We start from the raw sequence: 14,237 nt of genomic DNA, 5'->3' as shown, positions 1-14,237 counted from the left end.
AAAGAACAGCAAGCCTTAATTTAATCAAGGCATAGTGTGACTAGCACATGAACTGAAGTTTCTAATCAAATGGCCAGAAAGAGAGGCACTTCTAAGGAACCGTCCAGATGTGTTCCGCAAGCTTTTTCTGGATGTTAAAGTGATAACTGATTACACAGAAGTGTTCACCGATAGACCAACCAGCGTACAAGCATGCGGACAGATGTTCTCAACGTATAAGCATCACTGCACTGTGAAATTCTTAGTTTGCATTACGCCACATGGACAAATCTGCTATGTGTCAAGCTGCTGGGGCGGTAGAGCAAGTGACAAACGGATAACACTGGACTCTGAGCTTCCAGACCTCCTCAGATATGGCGACCAAGTCTTGGCTGACAGCGATTTTACAGTCAGTAAAGAACTCGCTGTTTATGGGATACGAGTGCGGATGCCAGCATTTAACAAGGGAAGAGTGCAGCTGTCACAAGAAGAAACTGAAAGATCAAGACAAATGTCTCGTCTCAGGATACATGTTGAAAGGATCATTGGCAGGATGCAGAAGTATCGCGTCCTCAGGACAGTGCTTCCTATCACGTCGCTGAAAACCGTCGATGAAGCTGTGACAGTGATTGCTGCCCTATGCAACATCCAACTAAAAGTAATGTGAGCAAGATGGTGAGTTTGTCAAGCTGCGACTTAATACCAAGAATGGCACAGGATGTCAAACACAACTGCTCTTCTGAGTAGTATGCATGAAAAAAATGCATGCCACCAATAGGTGACACAAATTGTAAATCTAAATACAAAATGGCGGCAAGTGCACCACTGTGGACATGTCTATTGTTGTGTAATCTGCTCCTTAGCATGCTCTCCAAGAGAGGGAGCCTCGTGGAGCCACACAAGCTCCTCTCACTCTCCACTTTGACTTTTGCTTTCTACGGATGAGCAATGCAGCCCATGCCGCCAACATACTCGCGCTTCTGTAACCATCAATTAGTCAGCATGCTGTAATGCCCCATCTCAACCTCGATCGTCTTGCTAAGGCACAGGAAGGGGACCCTGCAAGTCAGCAGATCCGTCGCTTTCTCAAGTCAGGGTAGCCACACAGCAAATCATGTGTGCCAATAGCATGCCATAAGTACTAGCCGCTACGGAATGAGATATCGGTGTTCAATGAACTGCTAATGAGAGACACTCTGTTCATAATTCCTGATGCACTTCAGCAAGTGATCCTCATATCTTTCCATGAAGGACACGAGGGCATAGTGAAATGTCTTCGCAGAGCACGCGCTTCGTGTTTTTGACCGGGTATAACCAAAGACATTAAGGACACAGTGGAACAGTGTCAACAGTGTGTAGAGGAAAGACAGCAGGGGAATGAAGCTTTGATGCCAACACCATTCCCCGAAAGGCCCTGGCAAAGTGTGGTCATGGATTTGTTATCAGTAGGTGGTAAATGCTAACTCCTCATCACCGACTTATACACGCGCTATTTCGAAGTGGCACTGTTGGAAAACCAACAACCTGACGACAGTTCCGTGCCGAGTTTAAACAATTTGCAAAGGACTGGGGATTCATCCATGAGACATCAAGTCCGCGCTATGCGCAAAGTTTTAGAAAAAAAAGATTTGTGCAATTTGCGCACCCCTACTTTTGCAAGAACAGAAATCGCGGACGCTCCATCGTTCTTCCAACCTGTCCTTCCTCCCTTCATGGGGTTCGTGGGGTTCGCCACGCCCATTGCACGTGCCAACCTTACGGCCAATGACACGGTGCTCTCATTAGTCATCACAGGAACAGCGTTGGGGAGTCCGCGTTGGTGACTTAGGTCACGCAGTTGCTGGTTGTCATTTGATCTTGACTCAGTTGCACAACGTGTCGCTGGCAGTTCCTTCCAAGTTCCGTGATCGGAATGGGCTACGACAATTTTACGGCCAAGTTTAAGTTGCGGGTCAGAGAATCTGCAGAGCAACACGGCAACAGAGCAGCAGCACGGCAGTTTGAAGTCAAGGAAAGCCACGTGCGGTTTTGGTGCAAGCAAAAGGACCGCCTGCTGAGTGCCAAGCCAGGGAAGAAAGCTTTCCGTGGACCAAAGCAAGGCAAGTTCCCAGAAGTTGAGAAGGAGCTGCTAGTCTACATAGAGAAGCTAAGGAACAGTGGATGCGCAGTTTCGGGTGAAATGCTTCAGTTCGAAGCCCGGAAGATCGCCACAGCCAGGGATGTTCCCGTAACAACCTTTAAGGCAAGTAGGGGATGGATCACACGTTTCATGCGACGACATGATCTCAGTATCTGAAGGAGGACCACACTTTGCCAACGACTGCCGACGGACTACGAAGAAAGGTGGTTTCGTTTCACCGTCACGTGATAGAGAAGCGCAAGGCCATGTCGTACTTGTTGTCGCAAATAGGAGACGCTGATCAAACCCCTGTTAACTTTGACATGCCACCGAACTTGACTGTGGATAAGAAAGGGGCCAGAAGTGTGACGCACAGCCGGGTGTGAAAAGCAGCGGTGCACGGTAATGCTGGCTGTGACAGTGGATGGACAAAAACTTCCGCCGTACGTCATATTCAAGAGGAAAACTATGCCCAAAGGACAGTTTCCGAAAAAGGTCCATGTCCGGGTTCAAGAAAAGGGATGAATGGATGAAAGCCTCGTCCAAGATTGGATCAAGACCGTGTGGGGCTCCAGGCCGGGTGCCATGCTGAAGCTTCCGTCGCTTCTAGTCCTCGACAGCTTCAGAGGCCACCTTGTCAAGACAGTGAAGAGTCTGCTTGCAGAGATGAAGACCGACCTTGCAGTTATCCCCGGTGGCCTAATGTCGGTACTTCAACCGCTTGATGTCAGTATTAACAAGCCTTTCAAAGACAATCTGCGCAAACTCTATGTAGAGTGGATGGCATCCTGCGGACCATGCTTAACGCCAACTGGGCGCATTAAGCGGCCGTCGACTGAACAGATGTGCCAGTGGATCTGCGACGCGTGGGACATGGTCTCATTTGACGACGTCGTCTAAATCTTCAAGAAGACTGGTATTTCTAACGACCTCGACGGTACAGAAGACGACATGCTATGGGACGAGAGAGACCCCGATGTCGCCGATGGCTGTGATGTTATTTCTGGCTCGAGCAGCGACGACGAGTTTTAAAGTTACCAAGTAAGACAGGTAATTATTCACCTTAAAGCCCGTCTTTTGTTTTGGCTTATCAGGAACTGATTTTGCACCCGTTCTTCAAGTCGTCTTGAGAAAGTCCTGCTTAATTTGCGCACCCCTAACTTTTGCTCATTTTTTGGAGAAAAAAAGAGCACAAATTATGCGAGTAAATACGGTCACGGATTTTGTGGAGGCAGCAGTCAAGGTCGCAAAAACCAAACTCAAGAAATCTTCCGATCCATACCTTGCCCTGCTGTCATACTGGACAATCCCCCTCAGCAATGGTTTTAGCCCTGCGGAGCTCATGTTCAACCGCCGCCTCAGAACTTCACTTCCAGTGTGCCACAAGCTGTTTTCATACGTGCGAAACCCAGCGGAGGTGAGGGAGAAAGAAGAAAGCTCCAGGCGGTCATGGCAGCACCAGTTTAACAACCGTCATGGTGTAACGACCTTGCCAAAGCTAACTCAAGCACAGAGGGTGTGGATTACTGACATTCGTCATTATAGCACCATTCTGAATGAAGCAGATACACCACGGTCTTACTGGCTCAAGTGTAGCCAAAGCATCTTAAGACGGAACAGGAAGTTTTTAATTACGAGCAACAGAGACCTTCCTGAAGATGTTGCAGCCCCAGCTTTCCAGGGATTTCCAGTACAGCCACCATCAAGCAGCACCAGAAATCCGAGTGGTGGACAGCCAGATGACACAAGCGTTATGCAGCCAGCGGATTGTCGTCATTATACCACCTGTTCTGGAAGACTGGTGAAACCAAGAGAGTGTTCTTGCTGTACTGAACAAAGTGGGGGAGATGTTGTGTAATCTGCTCCTTAGCACGCTCTCCGAGAGAGGGAGCCTCGTGTTGTGTAATCTGCTCCTTAGCGCTCTCCGATAGAGGGAGCCTCATGGAGCCGCACAAGCCCTCTCACTCTCCACTTCGACTTTCGCTTTCTGCTGATGAGCAACGCAGCACTGCACTGCAAGTTTTCTGCACTGCAAGTTTGAGTGAAGACTACTCTGCACAGATATATACTGAACTCTTGCAGTAGCCTCTTTCTCTATTCCCCAAAGAAGGGCAGGAACTGTAGTTGTCTGTTTGTACTTTATGAGTGGGGCAGTAGCTATCTCACTTGCAACGTTGAAAGCAGCGGAGCTACTTTTGCATCTTATAACTTTGTGAAAATTTGACGCAGTTATTCGACCACAGCTCTGTTCATGCCACTGAAGACACGACCTTCGCGATGTAGTTGCAGAAGCAACTGCTTTAGCTTCCTCCTCTGAAATCCTCTGCTCAAGAAGTTGACAAGGAAATGTGCAGCACGTGGCAGAGAGGGCAGTTGCAAGACTATCTGGTCAGGTATTCCCCACATGACATCTTTAACGCGGACGAAACCGCTTTATTTTTCAAACTTCTGCTGAAAGGACAATCACGTACAAGGACGACCATGCAGGCGGCAAGAGGAGCAAGGAACGTGTGACCGTGCTGCTTGGAGCCAATATGAGCGGCACGGAAAAGCTTCCTCTGTTTGTGATTGGGAAGTCGTCGAAGCCACGGTGTTTTAAGAACATTCGCACCCTTCCTGCAGAATAGACATCCAACTCTAAGGCATGGATGACCAGTGACTTGTGTCGCAAGTGATTTGAGGCGCTCAATGCTGTGCGTCTATTTTTCTCTTGTGAAGAGAACGAACAAGGCCCACTGTGTCATGTTCACACGCTCGAACAAAGTTTGTCAGTGATTATGTTCAAGGAAAAGATGCAGAGAATGATCACAAAATTTTTTTTCGAAATAAACTGCCGATTTCGTTATTACCGGCGCTGGGTACGTCTCCATATTCTTGTACATTCGTTAATTCGAACTCAGGTTAATTCCAACTTTTTTTAGTCCTCGTGAAATTCGAATTAACGAGCTTTTACTGTAGCAGCTGTGGCGAACACTGTCTTTTCTTTTTCTAATGCTTTAAAACTAAGCTGTCTGTCTCTATTTAGTCTCAAAACAGAATCATGTGGCATCAAGAACAGAAAACCTTTGGTTTCTAATAAGCAGAATACAGTGTAGTCTATTCCTGAGTGCAGCTTGTATGCGTTGGACAAACACGTCTGTGCCTGATTGAATGGGCTAGGGAACACATGTCCAATATCAAGAAGACGTATGGCTGCTTAGAGCTCGTTGGTCACCTAAAAGAATGTCAAGGCTGCCAACCTTGTTTCGAGGACAAGGCTGTGCATGCATGGGAATCGTCCACCTACCAGAGATTGTTCTGAGAGCCCAAGAAATAGGAAATGTGGTCAGAAAGACCAGAGGACCAGGAAAAACCAGAGGGTTTGTAGGGATAAAAGTTGGAGTTGACCTCAAAACATTCTCTTGCGTGTCCAAGGATCCGTGTTGGTCCATTTTGTGTACGTACCAGCTCCCGTGGCATAGTGGTTAACATGATCGCTTTCCACGGGGAGACTGACAGGTAGGGTTGCCACCAGGCCGGTATTATACCGGCACGGCCGGTTATTTGCTCTCTCTGCCAGTTGCCAGTAGGAAGGTGATACCGGCAGCCTTTTGCCGGTATTTGTGGCTCAACACCTTTCACAGGGGCTTTCACGGGGTTTTCCTTTCAACATTGCACTGCAGCTTGAATAAATCTGGAGCACAGATCACAACTCCATAGTCACCAGTCGTTTTCTTAGTTATTCATTATTATTATTATCATTGCTGTCTTGAGCCAGTACGCTCGTTCTTTCTCTCTCTCTCTTTGTATACTGTCCACCCCTCACTTACGTTCCCTTTCCCGCGAACGTTTCCTCTTTTCCCTCTATTCCACCTCCTCTCCCTCAGCCGGTATTTTTCACTACGAAAGGTGGCAACCCTACTGACAGGTGACGCGGGTACAAATCCTGTCACCGGCTCTGCTGTCTGAGGTTTTCCCTGGGTTTTCTGAAGACATGTGCCTCCTTTTTTTTTTCCTGGCATAACAGCATCAGACACAGAAGGTAGTGAAACAATGTCACCTGACTCAAGTCCATGAGCTTTGTCCCAGAAGGAAGCTGCCAGCACTTTAGGCCATCAGACAGGCTTGATCACGTGACATTTCAATCCCAAATGGAAAGAGCCAGCACAAAACCATAAATGGGCCCTTAGCATGATTATAGCTGTAGGTTATATGGTAACGAGGCATTGTCCTATGCAGTTTAGCCCTTCTGTGTATTTCTGGAAAGCAACACACCACGTACCACCCAGAACCTCTCACAGTGAACGTCTTCTATGACAGTAATACCCTAGTTACACTAGCGCTCTCAACCAGGGTTGAGTCGACCACGGTTGAGTTCAACCGTGGTCGAGAGGGTTACACGGCAGCGCCAACCATGGTTGACTACACAACCATGGTTGAGTTTCGACTGAGCCCCACAACCATGGTTGAGTCAACCGAAAAGCAAGAGAGCCGCCTCCATGGAATCTTCGCAAACACCGCTCGCCGAGCAAAGTAAAAAAAAAAGAACGATTTGTTTGGTCGGAGGCTATGACGAGACATTTGATCAACCTGTAGGAGGACTGCATTTCCGACTTGCGCGGTCAAATGCGGAACGCCCCGCTGTACGATCGCATTGCAACGGCATTGACAGAAGGCAGCCATGGGGCTGTTTTCGCTGGAAGACAGGTTAGATTGAAAATCGAAAACCTGACCAAAGAATACAGGTAAGAAACACCCTGTGTGATTTTCTCTTATTTGCATGCCATAGTACGATTTCCTGCCGTTAACTGTCTCTGTAGGGTTCGTGAAATGCAAAACTTGTTTGGTAATTGCAGGGCCCTAACACGATACGGGACGGGCACAGCGTCAATTGCCTGGCCGTATTTCAGGCAAATACACAGGTTTTTGGGAACATTGCCCATTAAGGACATATCGTTGGTGGAGGAAAGCATCGAGGTAAAGGCCTTGCTTTGTTTTTCTTTGTTTTAAGTTTACTACTATTTGCTATGATTGGTGACATGTAACAATTTGTATTTCCAGCTGCATCTAAGAATTCTTCAGCTACACTACATCGTTTAAACACAGCTACAAAACGTCTACTTCGTTCATCATCAGGAACAGTGAAGTCATGATTGGTGTGCATAACCACAGTTGGAAGCAGAAGCTCTGTGCTGATATGCTGTGTGGAACTCTGCATCTGACTGAACTGCTTCAGGATGATGAGGGGACAGAGAAGTGGGGACTTTTTTATATACTTTGCCATAACACATATTGCAAAGGCATATATCACTACTATTTTGGTATTAGCTCACATGGATAAAGCATGTGTGTGTAAAAGAGAATGTCTTGTGGAGGATAAGAGGTGCAAAATAAAAGGGCAAGAAATGTTTAAAACTTAGCAATAAACATGTGTGTTTGTTAACATAGCAACAATACCTCCTGGAGGATTAAAGAAAAGTAACAGATGGTCATAGTTCTGAACGACTGGCCGAGAATAGGCTGTGTATCATTGTGATTCTTCGACAACTATACCAGGGTACATTTAAGCACAAGCCCATAATTGAAACTTGTGCAGCAGATATGACAAATGATTTAAGTAAAGTAAAGAAGCCCATAGCTTTTGTTCAAGTATATAATCAACAAAATATATTAACATATATTTTTTACATGTTGTTAATGCAGTTTACTACATATTTTTAAGGTTCCTGTCATTCACGAGGCACCAGAAGGTGCGGAGGAAATTGCTTTCGCACTCCAGGATGAGCTCCACCCTACAGGACCGCAGGAGGAACAACAGGAGAATGCAGAGCCTCGTGTAACCCCACCCAGAAAAAAACAAAGAAAAAACCAAACTGTACTGATGCAGCTCCTTGAGCTTGCAAAGTCGGCTCAAAGTAGAGCAGCAAAAGCCGATAAAAAAAGAAAGAAAGCTACACAAAAAAGCGTTGCGCCTCCAGCAGGAGGCGAATTAAATGCAGCGTGATATGCTGCAGGTGATAAGCAGTTATTTTAATTCGTCTGCAACATAAAGTGACAGCCTGCATGGTTTTGTAAATTGTAAGAATCAATAAGAATGTCATTTTGTTGTTCGCATTATTGTCTCGTCTCTGTTGTGTATATTTGTATATAATTTCAGAACATATTGTTAGGATTTTCACCTCATCAGGCGCTTTCTGTTCACATGCAGCATATTTGGCAAGTAGAACTAGTTTGGCGAATCAATCCCAATTTCACAAAACGAGCTGGAGTAAAAGCTACAGTTGGTAATGAAACAAGTATCTCGGTAACAAATTTTCAGCGTTGCGGGATTCTATCATGAATACTACTGATAATCTCACAGCTCATCATGGTGACAACTCGATTGGTTTCAACCATAACTCAAACACATTTCTTCTTCCCTGTGTCTACAATGTGCTCCGTACCATGGTTGGACCAGAATGAGTGCATAGCATACATTGACTGCAGAGAATGGAACTTTCTTGAGAATTCTCTGATTGTGATGTTGACTGCAAAGTGAGGTCATGGCCGGCAGATCGTACTCTGGATTTTGCTAGCTTGGGATGCAAAGTGCCCGATCGAAAAGTTGGTCTGTTCATCAAAGATGTCAGACTTCAAAAAGCATATAAGGTATGCCCAGTAGAGTCATGTTCAGCGTAAGCTGGGTTCTTCTATAGCAACGTTTTTCATTGTTCTTGGTACAAATGCAATGTACCAAATGCCAATTTTTGTTGAAAGTGAGTCTTATCAGGTTAGGTATGACAGAGTAAAATAAATGCACCTTTGTTCCACAGGACACAACAAATACTACTTTCGCGAGAGATATAAATCTTGGAGCTGAAGACTTCGCGTTCGTGATTCATAAAATAGCGTAAATGCAGGCTAGCTGGTGGCAAAACCCATGATGAAACAAGCCTGAGCATGAGCAATACTAACGTACATGTTTGCTCGTGTTTTTGGTGTTGCCCATGCTCGGGCTTGTTTTGTCATGGCTTTGCGTTCTACACTGCATCATGCCAATTAAAATGCAAATGCTGCCCATCTTTGTAGTGGTGGAGGCAGTGGAGTATGGAGTAGCCAGGGCTGAACTCCAAACCTCACCCCACCGAAACATGGCAAATGTTCTATTGAGACCAGAATTTTCCAAAAAGACGACCCAACACCATTTTGACACCAGCAAAAACATCCATGAAAAAAAAAAAAAGCTAAGTTCTCGCACCTCAAAACATGGCAAAATATGCATTTTTCATGTAAGATATGCCACCACATGCAAAATGGATAGAAAGGAGGAGAGCATAAGTGAGACCAAAGCTAATGGTAACTGGTTCGCTCCTGGTAGCGTGGATAACAAATGTTCTGGATACCTGAATTCCGGATAAGGGAAACATGACTGGCCACTTTTCAAACTGACAGTTGTTGAAAAAGCTAGACAGTGTTTGAGCCTCGAAAAAGTTACTTTCCATCATGATAACTTTCCAATTTTACTTCGTCCCTGTATAGCTAGCACCTATGGCATATCTACGGGAACATTTCACAGTGGTTTCCCTTCATATGTGCTCTTTAGCTGAGCTGTCCATCATTCAATTTCATGTTATTCCCAGATCGGTTGTAATTCGGGGTTCCAGTTTTCGGTAGTTACCGAAAAGCACCGATAAACGTACGCCGGTAAAATTTTCTCATGTTCAGTGGAAAAGAATTTTTCACCGATAGCCACCGTAAATGACCTTCTCAGGCTGCTCGGTTTTGCACCAAAGAAGGAAATCACTCAAGCAATTGATGAACTCCACTTCCCACAAAGGCATGAAAGCTGAGAAAATTGTGGAACCTGATGTTGGAAAACTCTGCAGTACTGTATGCTAAGTTGACCTTTCTGTCAGAAACCTCAAGCAGTATTGTTTAAATCATGAAACTGATTGAGTCAGGGTGTACAATAGTAACTGATGTTTTCTACATGCTTGTACTGCGATTGGAAGCGAAACTGCAGACGTGGTGTGAAGCAACACAGTGTTTCGATTTTGGAACCAGAACAACAACCCTTCTAGAGACAATGACGGAGTTACATCGGGGGCAGTGCGTGAGAGCATTCTGTAGATTTTATGACACTGTACGCACAAAGTGGTTCTCTACAAGGGAAAGGAACCTGCCTCTCAGAATGGACATTTCAGATGAATCTTTCTGGTACAAAGTCAGTGTTATTTATCTCACCAACATGTCCGAAGTAGGCGGTAGCGCTGAGCACATTCTTCACCTTTTAAGTGTTGTGTCATCCAGTGACCTACCACAATTCCAGGACGAGCTGGCTGAACATCTTTTGGTGACTGTGACCCCAAAAAGTAATTAACTTTTTTATTGCCGGCTTCTGGGCGGCGCACAAGGAACAGTGGCTAGTGCTATCGGCCGCAGAGTTGGGTTTGCATGTACTTCCGGTATCAAGTGCTCATGTGGAACGCGCGTTCTCACACCTAACATTTTTGCAGCAAAAAGAGCGGTATGCGATGTCTGCCAAGCCTCTTAACATGCACCTGGCTATCTATTACAATAAATTCAGGCCCGAGCCGTTACAACTCTTGTAAAATCTGAAAATAAAGTGCTTTGTTACTGTATGTATAGCTAGCGCCAGTATCTTTTCAAGCCGATTGTCACAGAGTGTCTTGATGTTTAAAGTATTTCCATCGAAAGCCACCGCATCGTGTCGAGCGGAATAACCACAGTTTTTTTTTCACCGTTTCTCTAAAAAAGTAAGCACCGAAAACCGGAAACCCTGGTTGTAATGAAATGCTGGGGCCTGGCCCCTTGGTGGACACACTTCAATGTGAGAGTCGCTGAAGACCCAAAGAAGCGGGGGCCCTAGGCTGCACTGTATATTACTGCATAACTTTATGTAATTAAAACATCTGTGGTCTTTCATATCCTTTATTTTGCATTTTCCTTTAGCTTGATTCATATTTGCTTATCAATGTGTATTTCAAATTTGCTTATCATGAGCAAGCAATGAGTTATGCAGTCCATTATTTTCCAAAACAGAAATGTGTTAGAAAATAAAAGTAATTTCTCTACCCCTGATATGAACAGGGTGTACTCCCATGCTGTCACACGACTGGTGCTTTGAAATACGGTCGCTTTCAACCCCTTTTATCCCGAAGACAATTCGCCATTGTTGTTTTCAAGTTTTCTTTTATGAAAAGTATTATACAGGGTGTCCACGCTAACTGTGAACATATTTTTAAAAAATATATATGTATAACACTTTTTCCAAGATGAAATCAATTGCAATATAGCATATGCTGAAAAGCACTCCCTAGGAGGGCATTAGCAAAGTCCAAAGGCAATGTCTTAATTAACTTTCATTAATTAACTTGTTAATTATAAAAGCGACAACGTTGTCCCAATGAGAACATCTGTTCCTTTCGGTCACCTGATATCGTAGCCGTTTTCAGAACAAAAATCCGTTCGATAGATCGCCCGCAAAAAATTCGTGAAGGAACGCCATTTTTTTCTTTATTTTGTTCATTGTGCATCTTAGCAGACGCGTATTTCCTTGATCCCCAACGTGAGAGGGGAAAGGAGTACAGGGCCGCCTGATGCGTCGAAGATGAGCTTTACTTGCGGAAACAAAACGAAAACAAATGTATCGGGTGACTCTATCAGAACTGGCCTTATCTTGGGTTGCATTTTCTGTTTCCTTTTAATCTTTTTCCAGGACGTGAGAGGCGATAGTGTGCTCTTTCTTCCTCTCACATTGGGGGTGAAGCAAAGACGCGTCTTCTACCAAGCGCAATGAACAAAATAAAGAAAAAAATGGCGTTCCTTCACGAATGTTTTGCGGGCGATCTATCGAACGAATTTTTGTTCTGAAAACGGCTACGATATCAGGTGACCGAAAGGAACAGATGTTCTCATTGGGACAACTTTGTAGCTTTTATCATTAAAAAGTTAATTAATGAAAGTTAATTGAGACATTGCCTTTGGACTTTGCTAATGCCCTCCTAGGGAGTGCCCTTCAGCATATGCTATATTGCAATTGATTTCATCTTGGGAAAAGTGTTATACATATATACATTAAAAATCTGTTCACGCTTAGCGTGGACACCCTATATATGATAACTTTTACTACCAGGAAATGTGACCGCAGTGCAAGAAGCTTACGCACATGCCACGTCAAGTAATTGTGTCAAAATCATTCTGTATAGAGTGTATTCACCACGTCACATGACATAGGTGCATACACTCTATACACAATTACTTTGCCTTGATAAAAGGTCTCACTAGTTGCACAACCTTATGTTGTGCTATTCTCTCGTACTGCCATGCCGGCATTTTAATTGTGTTTCCTTCATAAAATGTGAATGTTTGAGTAGGGTTTGTTCTACGCTGACGTCGTCTTTGGGCAGACATTTGTGGTGGCCCTGAAAGGGCCTTTTTTGAGGGGTGATGAGTAGCCAGATGTCGTGTTCATGAAGAGGTTGCAGTGTAGAGATGCGAGGCAATGGCATCACGCACACGTGCCCCACCTTTGGTGCAGACGGTCGTGGAATGTTGCGGCATTTCCCTGACGCGGTGGTGGTATTCATCCATCCAGCTGCTTTCTACACTGTCGTTCATATCTTCACAGATGTTATTCAGAACGCAGCAAGCTGTAATTACTGTTCCACAGTTCTAAATGTCGCATTCAAGTCCCTTCAGAAGTATCCGGAACCGTGCTTTCACTCTGCCGAAGGCATTTTCAACTATGCGTCTTGCACCTGACAGCCGAGCATTAAAGTTTTGTTTTTCAGTAGAGTCTGCTGCCCTGTCAGGGTATGGCTTCATTAGATGTTGCTGCAGGGGAAATGCTCGGACACAAAGAATGACCGGACCCACTCTGACACCTTGCATAGTCACTGCACATGTCTTGAATAGTTCACTGTTCAGCACAGTTGGCAACCCGGACCTCTGGAAGACGGCCGAGTCGTGGCTTCTCCCCGGTGATCCCACGTTCACATAGATAAACTTGTAGGTGTGATCCATGATGGCAAGGAGGATGACGCTGTACCACCCTTTGTAATTATAGTAATCAGAACCTTGGTCTTTTGGAGGACAAACCTCAATATGGCATCCATCCAAAGCTCCGAACCCTTGAGGGAATCCTGTGACAGCCTCAAACCGAAGTAGGTGCTCCGGAAGTTCCGCCTGTGTTGGGAGCTTCACAAACTTTGCTTCAAGTTTATCCACAATCACAGAGCAGAACTCTCTGTACACAAGGTTCACGAAGGACCTACTGACGCCAAAAAGATTGCCCACAGTCCTGTCTTCCGCAGACGACGACAGCTGATACAGAGCAATTGCGATGCGCTTTCGCAATGGCACGGCCTTCCTCAAGTTCGTGTCGCTCCTTGCCATGGTTTGACAGACCTCAACCAGGTAGCTGAACGTCGCAAGGGTCACACGAAAGTCGTGCTTAAAAAACTCGTCAGGGAGGTCGGGTAGTGTAGTTTCCCACCATGAAGCTGGCCGTCGATAATTCCATAGCTGCTTTTCTCTTGTGCATAGTATCAACGCAGCTGTTGTCAGGACTTGCATCTGTTGTTGCGCTCGCTTTCGCTTTCGACGCTGATGCTTGATCTGGCTGCGGACAGCATCAAGCTCGGCTTGCGTTCGTCGCAGCTGAGATTGGGAGTAGGCGAAAGACAGAAGGAACTTTCTGTCTCTCTCGCGTACACTACTGGCCGGTTTACTTAAAGACATTGCACAACCTTATGTTGTGCTTGTACACAAAGTACACTAGACAGTAGTAGAATAAATATGGACACAAAATATATACAACTTAGTAAGAATGACAATAATTACGCTGCAAAATAGAAGACAGATGAAAGCTGGCACGGCCAAGATCACAGAACACAGATGGATGGATGGATGGAGAGTAGGGGCACCCCTGGCGGGTCTCTTTGTAACGAGGGTCCAGCAAACAGCAAACTGTGTGGACATGCCAATAAGTTTCCTGCATTTCAATTTTAATGACTCAATGCTTTCAATTTTCAATGTTCCTTTTCATTTGCGTCCCTGTCTTTCTGTGGTTCATATTTGGCTTCCGGTTCATGTGGTGGCGCTGGCCTCTTCTCCGTTGACTTTGTTTGATACTTCGAACTGGTTTGAATCGTGTATG

At 45.2% G+C, this 14,237-nt stretch overlaps 1 protein-coding gene across 1 annotated transcript; it reads right to left on the bottom strand.

Annotated features, from left to right (window-relative positions):
• Positions 1-12,751: 12,751 nt before the first annotated feature.
• Positions 12,752-13,819, bottom strand: LOC135375544 (uncharacterized). The gene has a single exon (XM_064608226.1). The coding sequence runs from the start codon at positions 13,817-13,819 to the stop codon at positions 12,752-12,754; it is 1,068 nt and encodes a 355-aa protein (XP_064464296.1).
• Between the last annotated feature and the right edge of the window lie 418 nt (positions 13,820-14,237).

Source organism: Ornithodoros turicata, unplaced genomic scaffold (assembly GCF_037126465.1).
Source record: "Ornithodoros turicata isolate Travis unplaced genomic scaffold, ASM3712646v1 ctg00000887.1, whole genome shotgun sequence".
In the NCBI taxonomy this organism is placed as follows: domain Eukaryota; kingdom Metazoa; phylum Arthropoda; class Arachnida; order Ixodida; family Argasidae; genus Ornithodoros; species Ornithodoros turicata.
This window is presented reverse-complemented; position numbering and strand designations above follow the sequence as displayed.

Coding starts and splice junctions, on each gene's coding strand:
- LOC135375544 (XM_064608226.1), bottom strand. CDS start 13,819: ATGTCTTTAAGTAAACCGGCCAGTAGTGTACGCGAGAGAGACAGAAAG.